Below are 17,590 nucleotides of genomic sequence, written 5' to 3' on the forward strand. Positions count from 1 at the left end.
ACACACGCTCCATCCTACTTCCCAGTGAGCTCAATTCATCTTCCTTTATTGTTCAAGCTTTAATATCACATTCTCTCAACACAGGCTGTTATAATTACAACCTATTACTTAGCTTAACGCAAGCTAATTATTCTGTCATTGCTGCGAGGATAAGCTATGCTCATTCTCTCGCTCTCACTGTTCCCCTGCCGCCTTTTCCACACCAATGTCATGCAAGCTTGGGCAGAAAAACTCATAAAGGCTGCGCCTGTGGACATGCTCTGTTGACGCCGATCATATAGACCATGGATGGTTGTCAAACTTAGTCAGAGGTCCAGAACATGCTTGAAAATAAGTGACGGCACGAGCTGGACACACTGGTGTACATACAGCGTGCTGTCTGTTGTTTGATGACTGCTGCTGCCGTCTTTAATATTAGCATCATAACTGATGTTTTTTGCTAACTTGCCCAACCGTTGGGACACTTTTTCCCAAGCAGGTCGCATTGCGGCTGCATCTCTGCAGGGCACTGGTTTGTGTGTGTGTGTGTGAGTGACAGAAAGAAAAGCTTGGGAGACTAACTTTGGTTCACATGTGTACTGTAGATTATACCACTAATATAAGACACATATTTTGCTAGTTGTCAGACAGAACTGACTTTCGTGTCGGAAAAAATATAACTAGGTGATGTGCACAGTTGAGAGCATACTCTCCTGGTTTAGCAGAGAATAAGAAGATGTAGCAGGAGGGATCATTTTTTGCCAGTCTTCATTGCCATTGTGGCTAGGATAAGTTGCACAGGAGCTAATCAGACGCAAACTTGGGCTTGCATAAAGAAGTACTCTTTATTCACAGCCATCAGCTTGGCAAATACTCAACTCTACTGCACAAAGGAAACGCAGGTCATTAACCCAAACGCCCACCTCACATTTGGTGTGAACAATAACAACAGAACATTAACACATGGCGCAACCTTACCTACTGCACCACAAGGACATGAAAATAAACACCCACACACATGCCCAACATTACACCACTGTTTACATGTTACAAGTCATGCTAGGTAGCCTGCGGTAATCTTTCCCAACATGCTACGCCATATTTAATATATAAGCAGACCCCTTTGGATACTTTCTTACAAAAAGGTGACTCGCTCCAAATCGAGTGCCTATTTTGCTGTGGACCCATGAGGCATTTCGGAGAATAATACGAATGATATCGGGAGAATGTCGAATGGGGTGAGTCAGTCGAAATATTCATAAAAAGCCTTTCATTTTGTCGGCTTGTCACATTGGGTCATGTGACAGACAGGGTGGTGACGTCATTGTTTTCAGTAAGCAGCGGTTTGCAAGTCCACATGGCAACGACAAATCTGTGTTTTCAGATTTTCCTACTCTGGGAGCTGTTTCAAAAAAAAAAAAAACAGTTTCAGGGCACCCAAAATGCTGTTTTCCGTATGTGTGAAAGGCTGATACGTGAAAATAATAAAAACATTTCCGAGTGTACAGCCCCGAAAACTGCTTTAATGATAAAAATGGCAAAAAGGGACAAAAGAAAGTTGAATTTGAATTTCTAAACATATTTGTTTTGCTTTTCACATTTTTCTGCTCACTTTTTAATGCGTCAATAATGTGACGTCATGCAAATTAGGCAAAGTCATCAACCCTAACGTACGTAGGTTTTGCCTCTCATCTGAGGCTTCATCAGTTCATGTTCAAAGATGAGATCATCTAATCTTACATGGGGATGCGCGTGTAGTGGGTGAGTGTGTGGACATGGGCAAACCAGGTTATGTCCAGACTTTAGCTAATGGACTTTAGCTTGAGCTAATCCTGAGCTGGCGTCAGCATTTATTTAGAACCTATGGGGGGCGGGGAGGGGGAGAAAAAAATAGCATTCCTTGATGATATTATCCAACTATAAGCAAGATGGATTTGAAAATAAAATATGAATAATTAGGCCAGTGTTAGCAGACGTAAATGTCACAGGAGTCCTTGTGTGGGTACTCACGTCAACACTGCCATGTATTGGTCACAATGAGATACAATAAGAAGAGATTTCACTCCAATTTATTTTTATTTTTTTTAATGGTTATAGGGTATAATTACTGTAATAAATCAGTGTTATCTTGTGAATTACATGCTAAGTATTATTCTGAGAAGAAATAGAACAGTATGATGTCAAACACCCCTTTTTATGATGTGAACGCACACTTAGCACAAAGTCAAAACCGGACTTGACAAAGGTAGTTACGAACCACCGTTGCAGTACAATGTAATTCTCTTTGAGGAAGTTTTGTTGAGCTGCACCTTGAGCACAAAGCCCGGGTTGGTTGATCCACTTTCACAGAATATCCCATTGGTTGAGTGGCGCAATGTCTTCGATCACATGCACAGTCCAGTAACGATTAATTTAGTACCCTGAGAATACAGTGACCTGGGAATATTCACAGGCATCTCCCAACGGGGCTATTTTTACTGTTTTTTTTGCGAAGTAGGGATTTAATGTTCCAGAGGAGTGTCATGTAACTGAACAAGCGTCCTTGAGTGTAAGTGAATCGCCCCAAAGCATGTTGTTTAGGGAACTGATAACAGATTCAGTCTTAAAGTTACAACAACTTTGACAACGGCACTTATTTTCAGAAATAGATGAGTAGATATCTACAATCCGCATCCAGGCTGTGATTGATTTATTCCCTCTTTGACTTTATTGTTCACTGCAAGGGGTGGTGGTGGTGGGGGGGGGGGGGGTAATTTTTTGTCGCCATCGTGCCCTCGTGACCTCATCATTATCCACCACTGATTACTCGTCTGCGCATCTATCGAACGGATAGTGGCGATGTCAAATGTGTGTCCAGTCCTTGGGAAGCCAGGCATCTCCATTGAGAGCACCACATCTTTCCCGACTTGATTAATTTCTATCACCCCTTCTTCACGATCGCTGTTTTCATTTTTTTAGTCTGTATCTGTGCACTCATCCTCGCCCCAATCTCCTCTTCCTGGCACGGAATGGCTCCCTGGTAGAATGGAGGCATTAATTCAGGGATGAGAGGTGCGATATACTCTCTCGGCCATTCTCTCTTCCCGCTCTGTATCTTTTGCTGTGTTTGTAATGCGTGGCCTTTATCGTGGCTGAAACAGCTCACTACCCTCTGATCCTATCTCGGATCTCAATATCCTAGCCGTTCCACCCTGTAAACGCAAGGATGAAAAATTTTGCCCTTTCACCAAATGCATTACACCCCACGCCATATCGCTGTACCCCTTCCTCTCCGATTGCACGCCCGCAGCACTCACCCCTTATGACACGGGGGCCCCCGGCTGAAATCATACGCTGCAAAATGCACTTCCTCCATGCCAGAGAGCATCTTAGTGTCATTATATTTGTATTTAGGCTCCAGTCCTGGCCTCCAACCCCCCCCCCCCCCACACTCTTTTGTCAAGACAATAGGTCAGGCAAAAATAATGACTAGCTCTCAGCAAGCTTCAGGAGAGTTAAGGCTGGGATGCTCGGGGAGATAAAACAACAAGCAGTCTCTCAGCAGAAAAACATGGATCAATATAAACGAGGCTGCGGTGTAAAAAGGCCGCTTGTGATCCAAACCTCCGTCAGCGTCAGTGAGGTGAGTCTTGACAGCTCCGGCACTGCCGCTAGATATGGATCTGTGTTTAAAAAAAAAAAAAAAGAAAGAAAGAAAAAACACTCAGGGACTACAAGGTCTTGTTAGATTGTGGATCGCTGGCCTTACCCTCAACTACTCTTTCCGAAAAAGCCAACAATATGTTTAGTCAAAACTGTTTTGGCAAAGTTTGCTCCTGCGACTGCAAAAGGCAAAGAGGAGCAAAGTAAAAATGTCTCTATGTGGTTGAGGAGGCGACGCCCGAGGATGTCAAAGGGTAGGCAGGTAGACGAGCAGCGACTATCACGGCCTCTTATCTATGCTGCTGTTGTGCTTGTGTTTTGAGGGGGCGTCGCCTGTGATCTGTGCTCATGTAGCGTGTTGTCGCAGCGTGCGTGGCTGTCGCTCCAGACTGAGCCGCCAAAAAAAAACGCGACTCCGCCCCCGCACCGCAGGTTTGGCGTACAGAACAAGTACAGAAGCAGGGAAGGGAGAAAGAGAGGTTGAAAGGTAGGCCTCATAGATTCCAGATAAGGCATCTTTAGCAGACGCCTTTTTTTTTTGTTTACTATCATAACCACATAACCGCCTCAGACTTGGCAGCGATAAAAAAGACAGATTAGTGAGTGCAGAGAGAACTCCGTCTCTTAAACATCTGTTGCAAGCATCACAAAGGCTTCCCACATTGCAACACATACGTATATCCAAATGTTTTATTTTAAAATATCAACCACCTTTGTACTGTGACTAATATGATGTTTATTATGGAGAGGCATTGTCTGTCTCTTTTTATAGCTTTTTTATAGCAGGCTTCAATTCAAAGGCGATACTTCATTAGATGAATGTGTGCTGCAAATGCGGCGCTGCTGAACTTGCGTTGTGTTTGGACTAAAGCTGGCCTGGCAGACTACTTGGCATGTCTCCCTGCTTGAAATGGTGTAAACAAAGTATTTCTAGCAGTTACATTCCCAATTACTCTTCAGGGAATGAGATCCGAGGGCTATGTGTCCTTCCCCCCCCACACACCTGGTTGCCATAGCAAGCTGCAGATCGACTTTATCCTGTGTACATAACAATAACTTTGTTGTCATTCCCAAAGCCTATCTGTCTCTGCATCGCTGGAGCATGAGGGCATAAGAAATTCCATGGAGTTTGGATACCTCAATTAAGGAGCGTCTGTCTCCGGTTATCTCGTTTAGATTGGAGTCAATATGATTGGCATAATCACACATGCCTGATTTGGTGCCTCCCATTTAATTAATCAAGCTCACTGTATCATCACCTGGAGTCATCGGAGTAAATTAGTTGAATAGAAGTCGACATGTCATTTTATTTTAAAAAGCAACGCACAGTCGTTCAAGTTGCTGTACTCTGTTTTGTTTACTCGTGATAGCGATAAGTGTTTTTAGTACGGAGGTCATATGAAGAGGGGGGTCCTCGTCTCTGTTTGGCCCAAACTCCCCCAGCTCACACAAACACGGCTCACTTTGCCAAATATGTTAGCAAGTCTCAAAAGAACGTGGAAAGACTAGGCTCCCCCAACTTGCAGCAGCGGCTTGTCTGTGCATCCATGTGCAAGCACACGCGTGTGGAGCAGTGTGCAGGAGGCTTCTTGGCTGAGTCGGTGTTGGAAGTCTCTCTAGGGAGTGTTGCAATCTGTTCCAATCATCTTTACAGCTGACCAGACGACCAAACGAACCAGGACAGGGACTGCTGCTGTGGGCCAGGCCGGGCCAAAGCCAAGCATGCCCACTGCAGCAATCACACGGACATTATCCACCAATGGACTTCAACATTTTTGGCAAGCTACTGGGGATGTCACAAGATCAAAATGTGACAATATTTCCAGTGTAGAGATTTTTTTTTTTTGGAAGAGGGCAGCCAGAAGTCTGACTGTTAACTGTGGCATCACTACACATAATACTGAAGGATTGGGACCGCACATGAAGTGCTTTACGCACACTTAACCTTGCCATGCTACTTACACTACGTGTTCCCGGCTTGTCGGCTGTATTAATGTCCAAGCAGAAGTTGTCGTTATTCTACATTTGATCAAACTTACTTAATTTGTCAGATCAAAATGATAATCACAGCATATGACTTCTATCAAAATTGGACCAATATCTGTTCTAATACGCTCCCCAGTGTGTTTTATGAGCATCAAACATGAGACATTTTTATACACTTCCCTGTGTTTTTTTTCCCCAATTTTGGAAATTTTGAAGGAAAACTCCTCCTTCCGTGTATATGCTTGGTTAAAAATAGCAGGCTTTGCTGCACGTTTGTTTTTCTTCACCGCATAGCCTCATGCGATGTTGCTGTTTTAAATGGGACCCAAAGGCTCGGTTTTAGTTCTGCCTGACCTGAGCACTGCCTTGACACAGCTGACCATGTGATCTTACCACAGAGGTTCGAAAACTGGGTGCTCTAAACTGGTTCAATTCCTATCTGGAGAAGAGGAAGTTGGAATTGGCAACTGCGCCTTAGACCAAATGGCTCAGACCTGTGGGGTTCACCAGGCATTAATCCTGGGACCCTTATTGTTTGATCTGTGCTTGCTTCCTTTCGGGCAGCTGATGCACAGCTAAAGTGCGTCCTAACCACAACTACGCAGACAACCCAACGGGTCACGGCATCAAACAGATCAGTGTGTCAGATCAGTTCCAAGTGAGACTAAACTGAAATCAAGTCTAAAACCTAAACACCAGGTTAGAAATATCGGAAAAATGGACTCCGATCTGAACTTTAACAGAACAAAATGTACCTTCTTGAAAAAAGCACGTATAACTTGCAAAAAAAAAAAAAATGGGACCCACGTTAGCACCTAGCTCACATAGCTAGGTTAGTGTTGTTAATGTTTGTGTCCTTCTCTCCCACTCAATGTTATGTTGTTCTATGTGAGATATATCATCTGTTACGTTACAAATAGTCACAGTCTACTGTAAATGGAAAAAGTGAATAAAGTGCACAATGGCTAGCTAGCACTTCTTGGAGCCACACACTCTGTGGTAGATGAGTAGACACACACAGCTCATTAGCATGAAAGGTAAGACACAAAACACTGTGTTCCCATTACGGGTTTTAGAAGATTAAGATATGCCTTTATTCGTCCCTCAGTGGGGAAATTTGTAAATTAACTACTTTAACCTGTCAAAATTCCAGGATCAAGGCTAGATTTTGGACATCATGCTTTCCAGTACACTATTGTTGGATCTTTAAGACTTTTTAGCCTTTGGGAAAGTTGTTAAAAGTCGTTAATATGTTTTTTTTTTAAGTCAGGCACGCCGCATGTGTTGCCGCTTGTCATCTGTACCGCACCAAAACTTACGTACAGGAACAGTTTAAAGGGAACCTCTTGAGGCTTACACTAGGAGTCGCCAACCCTTCAATCGCCATCGACCAATCGATTTTTGGGACTTTGCTGATTTAGATCCTAAACAGTTCTGAAAAATAAATTGACTGACATTAGTACCCATCAGGAGAGGGACCAACGAACACGCATTTTGACTTCTGATTCGCTGCTCTACAGTTAACACTTCTGCTGTGTTTTTAGTGTTTAATAGTGCTGTATTTATTACTTTATAATTGTTTTTTGGGGCTTTATCTTGTTACGTGCTCCATTGTTTACACTCGGGAGGAGTTGTTCGCCTTGGCTATGCCGAGCGATCAGGGATACGGAGGAGAAAACACTGCATAGTGGGAGTGAACAGCGAAAACGACGACATAAAGATAGCACTCTAAAGACTGTATCAAGAGAATATAGACTTATACTATTTTTCTATGATTGTTTACATTTTCGTAACCCATATTTGACTGTTGTCTAAATTGAGTTTGTGGAAAAATGATTGGGAAATATATTGTATATTGATATTCATGCTAAATATATCAGCATATGAGTTTTTGGTCCATATTGCCCAGTCCTTTTTATATGCAAACAGTAGTTATATGGTATGGTGTACAGTTAGTAGCAGGGCGGTACGAGAGACACCACAGTGCCTTGATTGGTCAGTGAATGGTGACATCCATGGTAATGGAATGATTAGAACGCAGAACATGCCTTTGGCTTGCTACACTTTCTTTGCCTCTGGCTTGCTTGATTGCTACATGGCAGGCGTGTCTCCAAAATAGATGCAAAAGTACACTGATGGCTCACTCATTAGCTTACTTTCATCATCAGCTTTCATTATCATTCTTTTTGGGCAGGGATTAAACAAAAAAAACAAAACTAGGCCAGTGTTGATGTTTAAACATGCAATATGACTTGAGCATGAGTTTTCTCATTGCAAACACAAAATGACTTGGACAAGTTACCACTTTTCTTGTCTTTGGCCATTTTGAGAAGAGTCGGTATTAATTCCCAATCATTTTAACCATTCCATCCATCCATCCACACACACACACACACACACACATAGATTGATCGTGACAGATGTTAACTCTCGTCATAATGAACATGAAAGATCTTCATCTTTCCTATTAAGCTATATATCTATTTTGCTCTTAGCTATCTTTAGTCTGGTCCGTAACAGAAACTCTGATACTGGTGCAAACGCTGATCAGGTTACTGTATTGACTGGGCGGATCTCATTGCATGGAATTTCAAATAGTTTACCCCACGCTTACCAGTGTTCGGGTATTAATGATGCTAGTCTGCAACCACATTGTTACATGCATATTTATTTTGGGCTAGATGTAGTCTCATCAGATCTGACAAATTATTGACCAATGGGTGGTTTAAATAGGTCAACCAACTAGTTGTTTTCATTCATTCATTTTCTACCGCTTATCTTCATGACAGTCAAGGGGGTGCTGGAGCCTATCCCAGCTGTCTTCGGGCGAGAGGCGGGGTGCACCCTGAAATGGTGGCCAGCCAATCACAGGGCACATATAGACAAACAACCATTCACACTCACATTCATACCAATGGACAATTTGGCGTCGACAATTAACCTAGCGTGTTTTTGGAATGTGGAAGGAAGCCGGAGTATCCGGAGAAAACCCACGCATGCACGGGTAGAACATGCAAACTCCACACAGAGATTCCAGAGGGTGGAATTTAACTCTGGTCTCCTAGCTAACCACTCGACCGCCGTGCAGCCGCTAGTTTTTTTCCATGTTAACATAATTTGTCCTTGCTTGCCCCCACTTTCTTAGCCGTATTTGACCAGAAAACCAAACAAGGCTACGTTTTGTTGTAGTTCTCAGCATTCAAATAAATAAACGATTTTTCCAGTTACGGACAGCATGCTAGTTTCATTTGCAGAGAAAGGTGGCTAAAACTATCATTTTAATCGACAGTAGATGAGTGTAACAATGCATCATGCTAAATAGCGTTGTCTTGTATCGCCCCGCCCCCCTCCAATGGTCAGTAAGATGTGAAGTGGGTGAACAAACAGCGGGCTAGGAAACAGGAATTCTGCACTTTGGGATGTTACGCTCTATCAGCAAGATGAGTGTAAAGTCTGCCTGTGTGTGCTGATGTGGGCAGAGTTTGCTGCATAGACAAAACCCGACCATGTATGAGGGTCCTTCTTTTTTTTTTTTTTCTTCTTCTCTTCACATTTTAAACCGTGCCCATAATTACTCGCCCACTTGGAATGGGATCAATCCTCTTTTCGTTTGCAATGTGTTTATTTAGCTTAACGGCAAGAATATTTTTGGGCTGCGAGGGATTTTAACGCACTGGGATGTGTGCAAGCCATTGGAAAAGGGATTGGACTGAAGAATCGAGGTCGTCATGGGTTTCACATGACCTCATAAAGCAGAACTGGAGTGGTGAAATGTGGCTATTTGCAGTTTTTTGTTGAAAACTCTGAGCTCATTAATGGTTTCATATGGATGATCAGTTTTGGTTAACTGTTAAATTCCTGGAGTGGTTAACTTGATTTGTGCGATCAGTTACTACCCCTGTCAAGGAAATTGTGTTCTTGTCAGAGTTACTGTTCCGAGAAAGAACCAGTAAGTCTTGGATCCCTTTTTATCTACTTTATGCAAGATGGTTGTCACATGGCGTCATTCTAGTTGTATTTGTTGCAGTTAACTCCACAAGTATCCATTCCAGTCGGCCCTCGCAGTATCGCACTTCGATTATTGCCCCCTCTTGAAATCTTGTTTTTCCATAAATGCATCAATGATTGTTGTTTTTCTGGTAGTCTATTAGTCAAAACATTGACATGCAAGTGATATGATCTGGCCACAAGGCAGTCGTCATGGATTCGTTACCCTACCTTACAATGGATGTAGTCAGATACATAGTATAGAAAAATGTCTCCTCCCATTCTGTGTGGAAATTGAAAGATTGCAGCTTTTTACTTTGTCCTCCTTGTCTGGTTTACTATGATCTAACTATGAAAATATTCCATATTAACAATGAATCCTACATTCATTCATCAAGATTTGGTCTGGAACCAATTAACCGCTATCAACGAGGCAGGACTGGAACTCTATTAGGAGTGGGCTAAAAAAAAAAGTGGGCTAAGTAATCGATTGATCATTACCCGATAGGGCTTAGCTGGTTTCATGCTTGCGAATTTGGTCAAATATGTGGAATTTATTAATTGTTTGAAGGAAGTAGAAATTGATTGAACTGTTGTTTTTGGTCTGAAATAAAAGAAACATCACAACATTAGCTATTGGCGGTATTGGGGGCATATTTTATCACTATATCGCAACATATCTATTTGTAGAGAAATTTATAGGTGGCCTACAGACTACCTTAGGAGCCTGCCACAGATATTCATGTGGTCCACCAAACTTAACCCAAATAATGTAAACTATTCATTAGAACTAGACAGTGACTATTATTGACGAGTATTTCCTTCGCTCTACAGGGAGCAAAAAGTCGGGAAAAAAAAGTTGACACAATTAAATTTGGACTTATACAGACAATATACAGTACATTTACCGAAATGGGGAAGCAAGTGTTTTTACTTAGTAAAGTTGGAACATTCCATAGCTCCACCATCCCTGATTATTGATGAGTGGGACGGTTCTGGTCCTATGAAACTGAATTGTCGGAAATCCGAATCCGTAACAAATCTTTCCCATAGACAATCAAATTCATCTGTCAAGCACCCACAAACAAAACACTATTATAGTAGAGTTATAGTTTTAAATGCATAAAGCAATGCTCATTGCATATACTCTAAATGACAAATAAAAGGGATTAATTATGGGAGAGCCACACAGACGATAATCTTGTTTCTAACCTTTCTTATTAAGTGCCACCACTTACAACTTTCTTTGGGCCCATGGCGGGTTATTTTGCAGCCACACAGTGTATAACACGATAAGACCGAGTTGCCCACACATGGGGTTCTCTGTTTGAGCAGTGATATGTGGGCAAACAGTCCCGGTTCTGTGGATGTGAAGGGTGTTTCTTTTTGTCTTTTTTTGTGATTGTGATGTTGTTGTTGTTGTTTAGAGTTGCAGAACAGGAACCTGCTGCAAACCAGTTTTTAAGGCTCCATTAATTGTAACTCTTAACTGTTGCTTTTAATACTCTGTCTTTAATAAATGAAACGAATGACTAGTTTGTGACCAGGCACATTGTCTGGCGGCACAATAACATTTTAACCAAACACAGAGTCCTATAAAAACACATGCATATGAAAAGGTACTCGCAGTGTCTGCCGAAAACAATTCTGACCCTTGGACAAACGTAATTGACGACCCCTGGTCGAGGGAGTAGAAAATCCACTCTCCATAACATAAAACCTGAACACTGCGAGCAATTCATAGCACCATAGTGTTCCAGTTCACACCTTCTTGCTCTTTCACAGGGGCATTCAATATTTACACGACGTAGTCACAGAGATTCACTATTTTCAGGATGAAAATTTTCACAATATTCACTCGTATACAGAACACACAGGTTCAGGTTCATACAGGTTCAATGATGAGAGTTAAAAACAATGTGTGCCTCTACAGCCAATTAAAAAAATACCAAGTTAACCTTTGACTGCTGTAGCACATCTTCACTTTACCCTTTACTAGGGTTGTAAACCATGTCCGGTTAGATGTGGCAGCATCGGCGGCAGCCTTCTGGATCTGGAGCTCGCAGCGAAGGGAGGATGATCCATCTCATCACCATTGTTTGCTGACAGAAACGTAAAAACATATTAACCAAAACACAGCTGCACAATACTACATACAGTCGGTTTACAATGAAACTAGTTAGCTGCTATAAAAACAAATGACTGGCGAGGCTCCATTTATTCGACAATAGCATAGCTAGCATGCTAACATTAAAGCAGGTACACGCAAAACTGTGTTGTCCACACACACACAAGTGCTCAGCTTGATGCGTTCACAGACAACACAGAAGTCTTAACATCGCCAATAACAGGTCATCATCATTGTTGAGTATAGACTGATACCGATACCAGTCCTATGTTATTAAAAACCATACATAGTTTTATTACTTATTCTGAAGTGGGGAAGCACAATAATCAGCATCAGTAGACATGAGGAAAAACTGACCCAATTATGTCTTTATGGATCCGGATTATTATTTTATCCACAGTGGTGGTAGTGGCAATTAGGCATAATATAGCGAGTTCATTCATTCATTCATTCATTTTCGATACCATTTGTCCTCATTAGGCTTGAAGGGGGATGCTGGAGCCTATTCAACCTGACTTTGGGGTGGGGGGGTGCAACCTGGACTGGTTGGCAGCCAATCACAGGGCACGTATAGACGAACAACCAGTCACACTTAGATTCATACTTATGGACAATGTCGAGCAGGGGTCTCAAACTCAATTTACCTGTGGCCCACTGGAGCTAGGGTCTGGGTGAGACTGGGCCGCATCAGGTTTTCCAAAAAACAAAAACGCATTTATTAAAAACAGAAAAATGAATAAACTTTGCTTTGGTTCCGATTTTCTACAAGCAAAGCTCTGATAAAACATTCCACATTCTCAAATATCTTAATTTTTATTTTTCTACACAAAATAAGATGAAAAATAAATAAACAAATCAAGATTAAAGAAAATCAATCAGTAATAAATCAATATCATAATAATAATAGTAATAATAATAAAACGGCAAATAATAAAAACTTAAGAAACCACATATAGTTGGTGGGTAGACAAATTATTTTTTTCAGATTTAAAATTAACAAAGCATTATTAGAGCCCTGTAGACATGACAAAACACGACTATAGTCACATTTATACTCTTTTTATTTACAACATATTGCGCAACTGCAGGGTCTTGAGACACATGCTAACTCGCAAACTAGAGAGCTAGCGACCTAAACGGTAGCCTTCAAGTTATTTCCTTTAAACTTAAATAGCCAAAAACTTACCACTTCCACACGGATAGGGAGGATAACTATTAACAGTTATTTAACCTTTAACATGAACATTACTCAAACGTAATAATTTTTTCTGGGTACATGATACTATACAGCATCCATATCAAACTTGCGCGGGCCGCACTAACATTGAGGGGGCCTCAAACTATTGTCCTGCGGCCCACATTTGGCCCGCGGGTTTGAGACCCCTGATGTAGAGTCTCCAATTAAGAGAAAACGCATGCAAACTCAACACAGAGGTGTCCAAACGGAGATACGAACCCAGATCTTCCAGACATCGTGACTGTGTAGCCAACATGCTAACCCAGGGGTGGGCAAAAGTTTGCTGGTTATGTTGTGGACCGTGAGGCTACATCGGCTCTATCGAAACAAAACAATGTTCATATTACATAGATGCCTTCCCGTTGAGCAACAATTTCTTCATTTATATTCCCTGCTTCTCTTCCACCTTCAGTCTTGGTCATTTTTTTTGTTTTGGTTGTTTTGCTGTTGGCTCTGCTTTCCCAGCCACCGCTGGGCCATGCTGGTGGTTGACGTGAGGGGTCAATGCGTCGATCACGAGTCACGGGAAAAACATGTCAACTCTGCTTTTTCTCCCGTATAAGTCGTCTTCTTATCATTGGAAGAATTTCTCCCAATATACAAAGATCATTGGCCGCTCCCATCACGCGAACAAGTTAGCACGCTGTGTTGTTTTGATCACAGGGACGCTATCCAGCCAGAGTCTAGAATTGACTGCTTGTATATCGATATCTGATATCAATATTGGATTGGGACACCACTTCTAACAACATGGAAGCACAGACATTGCATATTTGGTATCGGAAATGTCCGATACATGAATTCCCAATACTGATTGGATCCACCCCCAGTTAAAAACTATAATGCTAGAAACAAAAGACATTGTATTCCCAATAGGGCTTAAAAGCAATTTTAAACACAATAGTTGTTAAATAGTATATAGGATCTTTTTTAAAATTTTTTAGGAGTGGGCCCTCCCCCCTTTTTTTTTTTTTTTAATCAGGCGCTGCGCAAGCTTGTGCGCACGCTCGAATTGACTAACACATAGAGCAGCTGCTCCATGGCCATGGGCACACAGGCTGCTCCATCAACTGCTCCATGGGCAGTGAGAACAGGATGGCATGGAAGCAAGTGAGCATTTTTGTTCTCATTTTTTTGTGTGTCCTGTGCTGCATGAACCACTACAGAAAACGCTCGAGCAAGTTCTGCTATTGTGATTTATTTTTATTTATTTATTTTTTTTTTATGGTTTACGGATAAAATGAGATCACGTCTGCCGAGGGAGTTCAACTTAATGCTGATCGAGGAGGGGAAAATCTCCTAATTAGTACTTGATCACAGTATTCCTTTAGAGGGTTGTAACTTCCTCTGTGTGCGGGGAGGTGGGCAAATGTGTGCACGAGAGTCTGTTTTGGGACCTTGTCAGCAGACTGAAGCCACAAGGGCCCCTGTGGTAATGTGTGTATTAAATGATTAGTGTGTTAGTTAGCATAACGGCCTTCAGCGGCGTTTAATCACTCTCAGGGGTGGGCGGCCTCACAGGACGTAGAGGAAAGGGGGGGGGGGGGGAGGGGAGAGAAGAATTTCTACGGAGGAGTACAAGCACTGCCGTTTGGATGATCTGTGAAGAGTGGAAGAATGAGGGAGTAGAAGGGAGAAAAAAAAAGCGTGACAGAGGGCAACAATCCAACAGCAACACAATCTCAGCTTTGGAGAGATACAATCTTTACAAGGCCTCGACGTCTTGTTAATGTCAGCTCTTGGCTCATCATCATCTGGAACGAGAGCCATAAATAACTCTAATGATAACCCAATGCAGAATGGATGTGAGAAAGGCTGCTTCTCCTTCAGCCTCGACAATACACAATTTTTTTTTTTTTTAGAGGTGTCATCCGGTACCAATAATTACTGAGAAGAGCGCATACTTTACTGTAGTGGCGCTAACCTGTCACCTGTCACGGTGAATTGTGATAACTGATAAATGCAATGCTTCCAATTTATGTTAGCCGGGTTCCCCGTTGGGTGGGACGTGGATTCTGTGGTTCCGTTCTTGGGCCGACCGGTTTGCGACTGCTGGACACCCACAAAGGGGTGGAACTAAACATCAATGTCTCATTATAATGCATTGTTATGGTCACGTTAGGTATTTGTTTAAGCTAACAAAAGGTATTTTTCTAACGTCACACTTTTTTTTAACCTGCTGGCTATTTTTAATATGACAATATTCCCAAAGATCTAACTCATAATATGAACATAAATAATATGTATTAAGCAAAATGTCTTTGCAGGACCATTAATGGTCCATAAATCATGGATAATTTGTCCAATGATTATAAAACTTTATTATCTGTGTTGTATGTAGGCTACTATATCTTCTAAAGCATTTTGAACACAACACTCAGGGGGCGCCACAAATGTCCATTTACAGTCACAGTTGCATTATTGATATAAGATATATAGACAGCTCATCTGCAATTCCAACCCCTATATCTCAAAGTCCAATAAACATTCAGAAATGTGCTGCTTCTGTCGGTCCTTTAACTCATTTTAAATCAAGACGTATTTATATGTAATGGTTTAATTTCATTTGAACATGCATCAGATTACAATTGAGTGCATCCCATAATCAGTTCACAGTTCCACATGTCCAAAAGGAGTAGGAAGAAGCAAAGCTTATTAAATCCTACCCCTCCATCTGGTACTTTTACAATCAGTAACTGTTACATTTGTTCACTTCCTGCTTTCCTAATATAGTTTAAGTTTTTTTTTGTCACGTACCGAAGTACAAGGTGATATGACCATACAATATGACCATATATGTCTTTTATATGGGTGATGATGCAACTCCACAATAGAAGAGAGCATGTTTGATGCAATGTTAAGCCGAAAAAATGACCATGCGATGTCAAACGTACATTTTATAAGAACTCTCTTCCACTGAAATATCCATGTCGCATCGCAACCAGGAAATGTAAAGGTATCGGCGTGTAGCGTGAAGGTTACATATTGAAAGGAAATGTTAACGCATGCAAACGCGTCAATGCTTGCACACACACACATTTCATTTGCAAATGTGAAAATTGCAAATACTTTATGGTATTATATTTGTAAAAAAATGTTTTTCATGTAAAGCTACCATTTTGTTTATGTTGTGGCATCGTTTATATGGCTACATTTTTGTCAAAGTGAAAATAGTATCTCTTTGTCTAGAACTGATATTTTGCTAAAACTCTTATGTTCTACTGCTGATTACTAAAGAACATAAAAAGGTAGAGAAAAACTCATTTTACTGATGAAAGATTGTAATCTTTTTGTATATACTATGTTTATATAGCCCAAGAACTCAATATTCTGTGTGTGTGTGTTTGGTGGGGGGGGCGGTACCGAGAGGGATGGCTTTTTGAAAAACGTCTGGCATTGAAAGAGTTAAAGATTTTTTTTCTCAAAAAAAAAAATGTTGTGTTGTTTGTGTTGCAGAAAGAACTCGATGCCACCGCCACACAACTTGCCAACAGACAGGATGAGAGCGAACAGTCCAGAAAGAAGCTCATCGACCTGAGTCGCGAGTTCAAGAAGAACACACCGGAGGTGAGTGAACGGCTTCGTCAGCTGTGCGCGCGTGTGTGTGCGCGCGTGCGTGTATGTCTTTGGTAAATGCAGCAGTGATTATTCACCGAAAAAGCAGCAGCAGCAGCCGAGGAGGAGAAGGAGGAGGAGTGCAGAGATGTGGGCTGGGCTCCCAAAAATAGTCTCTCCATTAGTTTCCCTGAAATCCTAAAGAGACAAAACAGAAAACCCCTCAGGAGTTTGTATTATCTGACCTAGTTTTTTATGCGTGCAGAAAGTGTGGTCCGTGAGTGTGTGTATGTGACAGGAAGAAAGAGAGAGAGAGAGGCAGCGAGTGTGACAACACTACTAAGCGGGATCAGCGGGGAATTCTGTCCTGTTCCTATGTTGCCGTCACTCCTCCTGGGAATAGTTGTTTCATCTCTGTTGCCAGGACAACACACTTTAAGCCGCCAAAACAAAGTATTGTCATGTTATTATTGGTAATGTCACCACGGTGAATTATTGATGGCGGGCATGAATTATGCATGAACGGAGTAGACGGAGGCATGGAAAATTGTCAACTCTCCGCTGAGTTGATCGCAGGGCTATTATGGTTAAACACAGGGCGAGGATTGAGACTATTGACTTTAGTGTGTAGCCCGCCCCCCATTAGAGGAAGATCCTCCTGAGGAAACTACCTGCATACAAAAGATGCTAATTCCACTTAAGCCTGCACATTCATCTCTAATCTCATTTCTCGATGTAACCGTTGCAGGATGTCGGGAGGCATGCAGAAGTAGTTGCAGATAGCTGGGATCACGAAACGGGACATAGACATTCATTAGTGTAACAAGGCTGTGATTTAGGAAGGCTCCTCTGGCGTCTGTGTGGCCCCTGGCATCTCTCTGGTATGCGGAGGAGGAATCCGAGCCGGGGCCAGTCGAGCGACAAGATTGATTACAGGGCCTCAAAAGGAATCGGCACTAAAAGGCGCAACATTTAGAAGCCTATAAGTATCAATGTGTTCTGGTTAAAGTTTGACGACCTGATTTAAAAATATGTCCCGATTGTGTCGTGTGATTTGGCTAGCCTATACAGAGCCG

The 17,590-nt window shown here is 41.9% G+C and overlaps 1 protein-coding gene across 6 annotated transcripts in view; it reads left to right on the plus strand.

The window, feature by feature from the left end:
* cux1b (cut-like homeobox 1b) overlaps positions 1 to 17,590 on the plus strand; it is an 80,336-nt gene that overhangs the window by 12,758 nt on the left and 49,988 nt on the right. For 5 of the 6 annotated variants that reach the window (XM_058079252.1, XM_058079250.1, XM_058079246.1 and 2 more), the window contains exon 2: positions 16,416 to 16,526. In XM_058079252.1, coding sequence (XP_057935235.1) covers positions 16,416 to 16,526 — 111 coding nt within the window. Of the gene's footprint in view, positions 1 to 12,989; positions 14,070 to 16,415; positions 16,527 to 17,590 lie in introns of those variants that run through there. The other variant, XM_058079248.1, reaches the window with a different exon arrangement.

Source organism: Doryrhamphus excisus, chromosome 8, assembly GCF_030265055.1.
Source record: "Doryrhamphus excisus isolate RoL2022-K1 chromosome 8, RoL_Dexc_1.0, whole genome shotgun sequence".
NCBI classification, from domain to species: Eukaryota; Metazoa; Chordata; class Actinopteri; order Syngnathiformes; family Syngnathidae; genus Doryrhamphus; species Doryrhamphus excisus.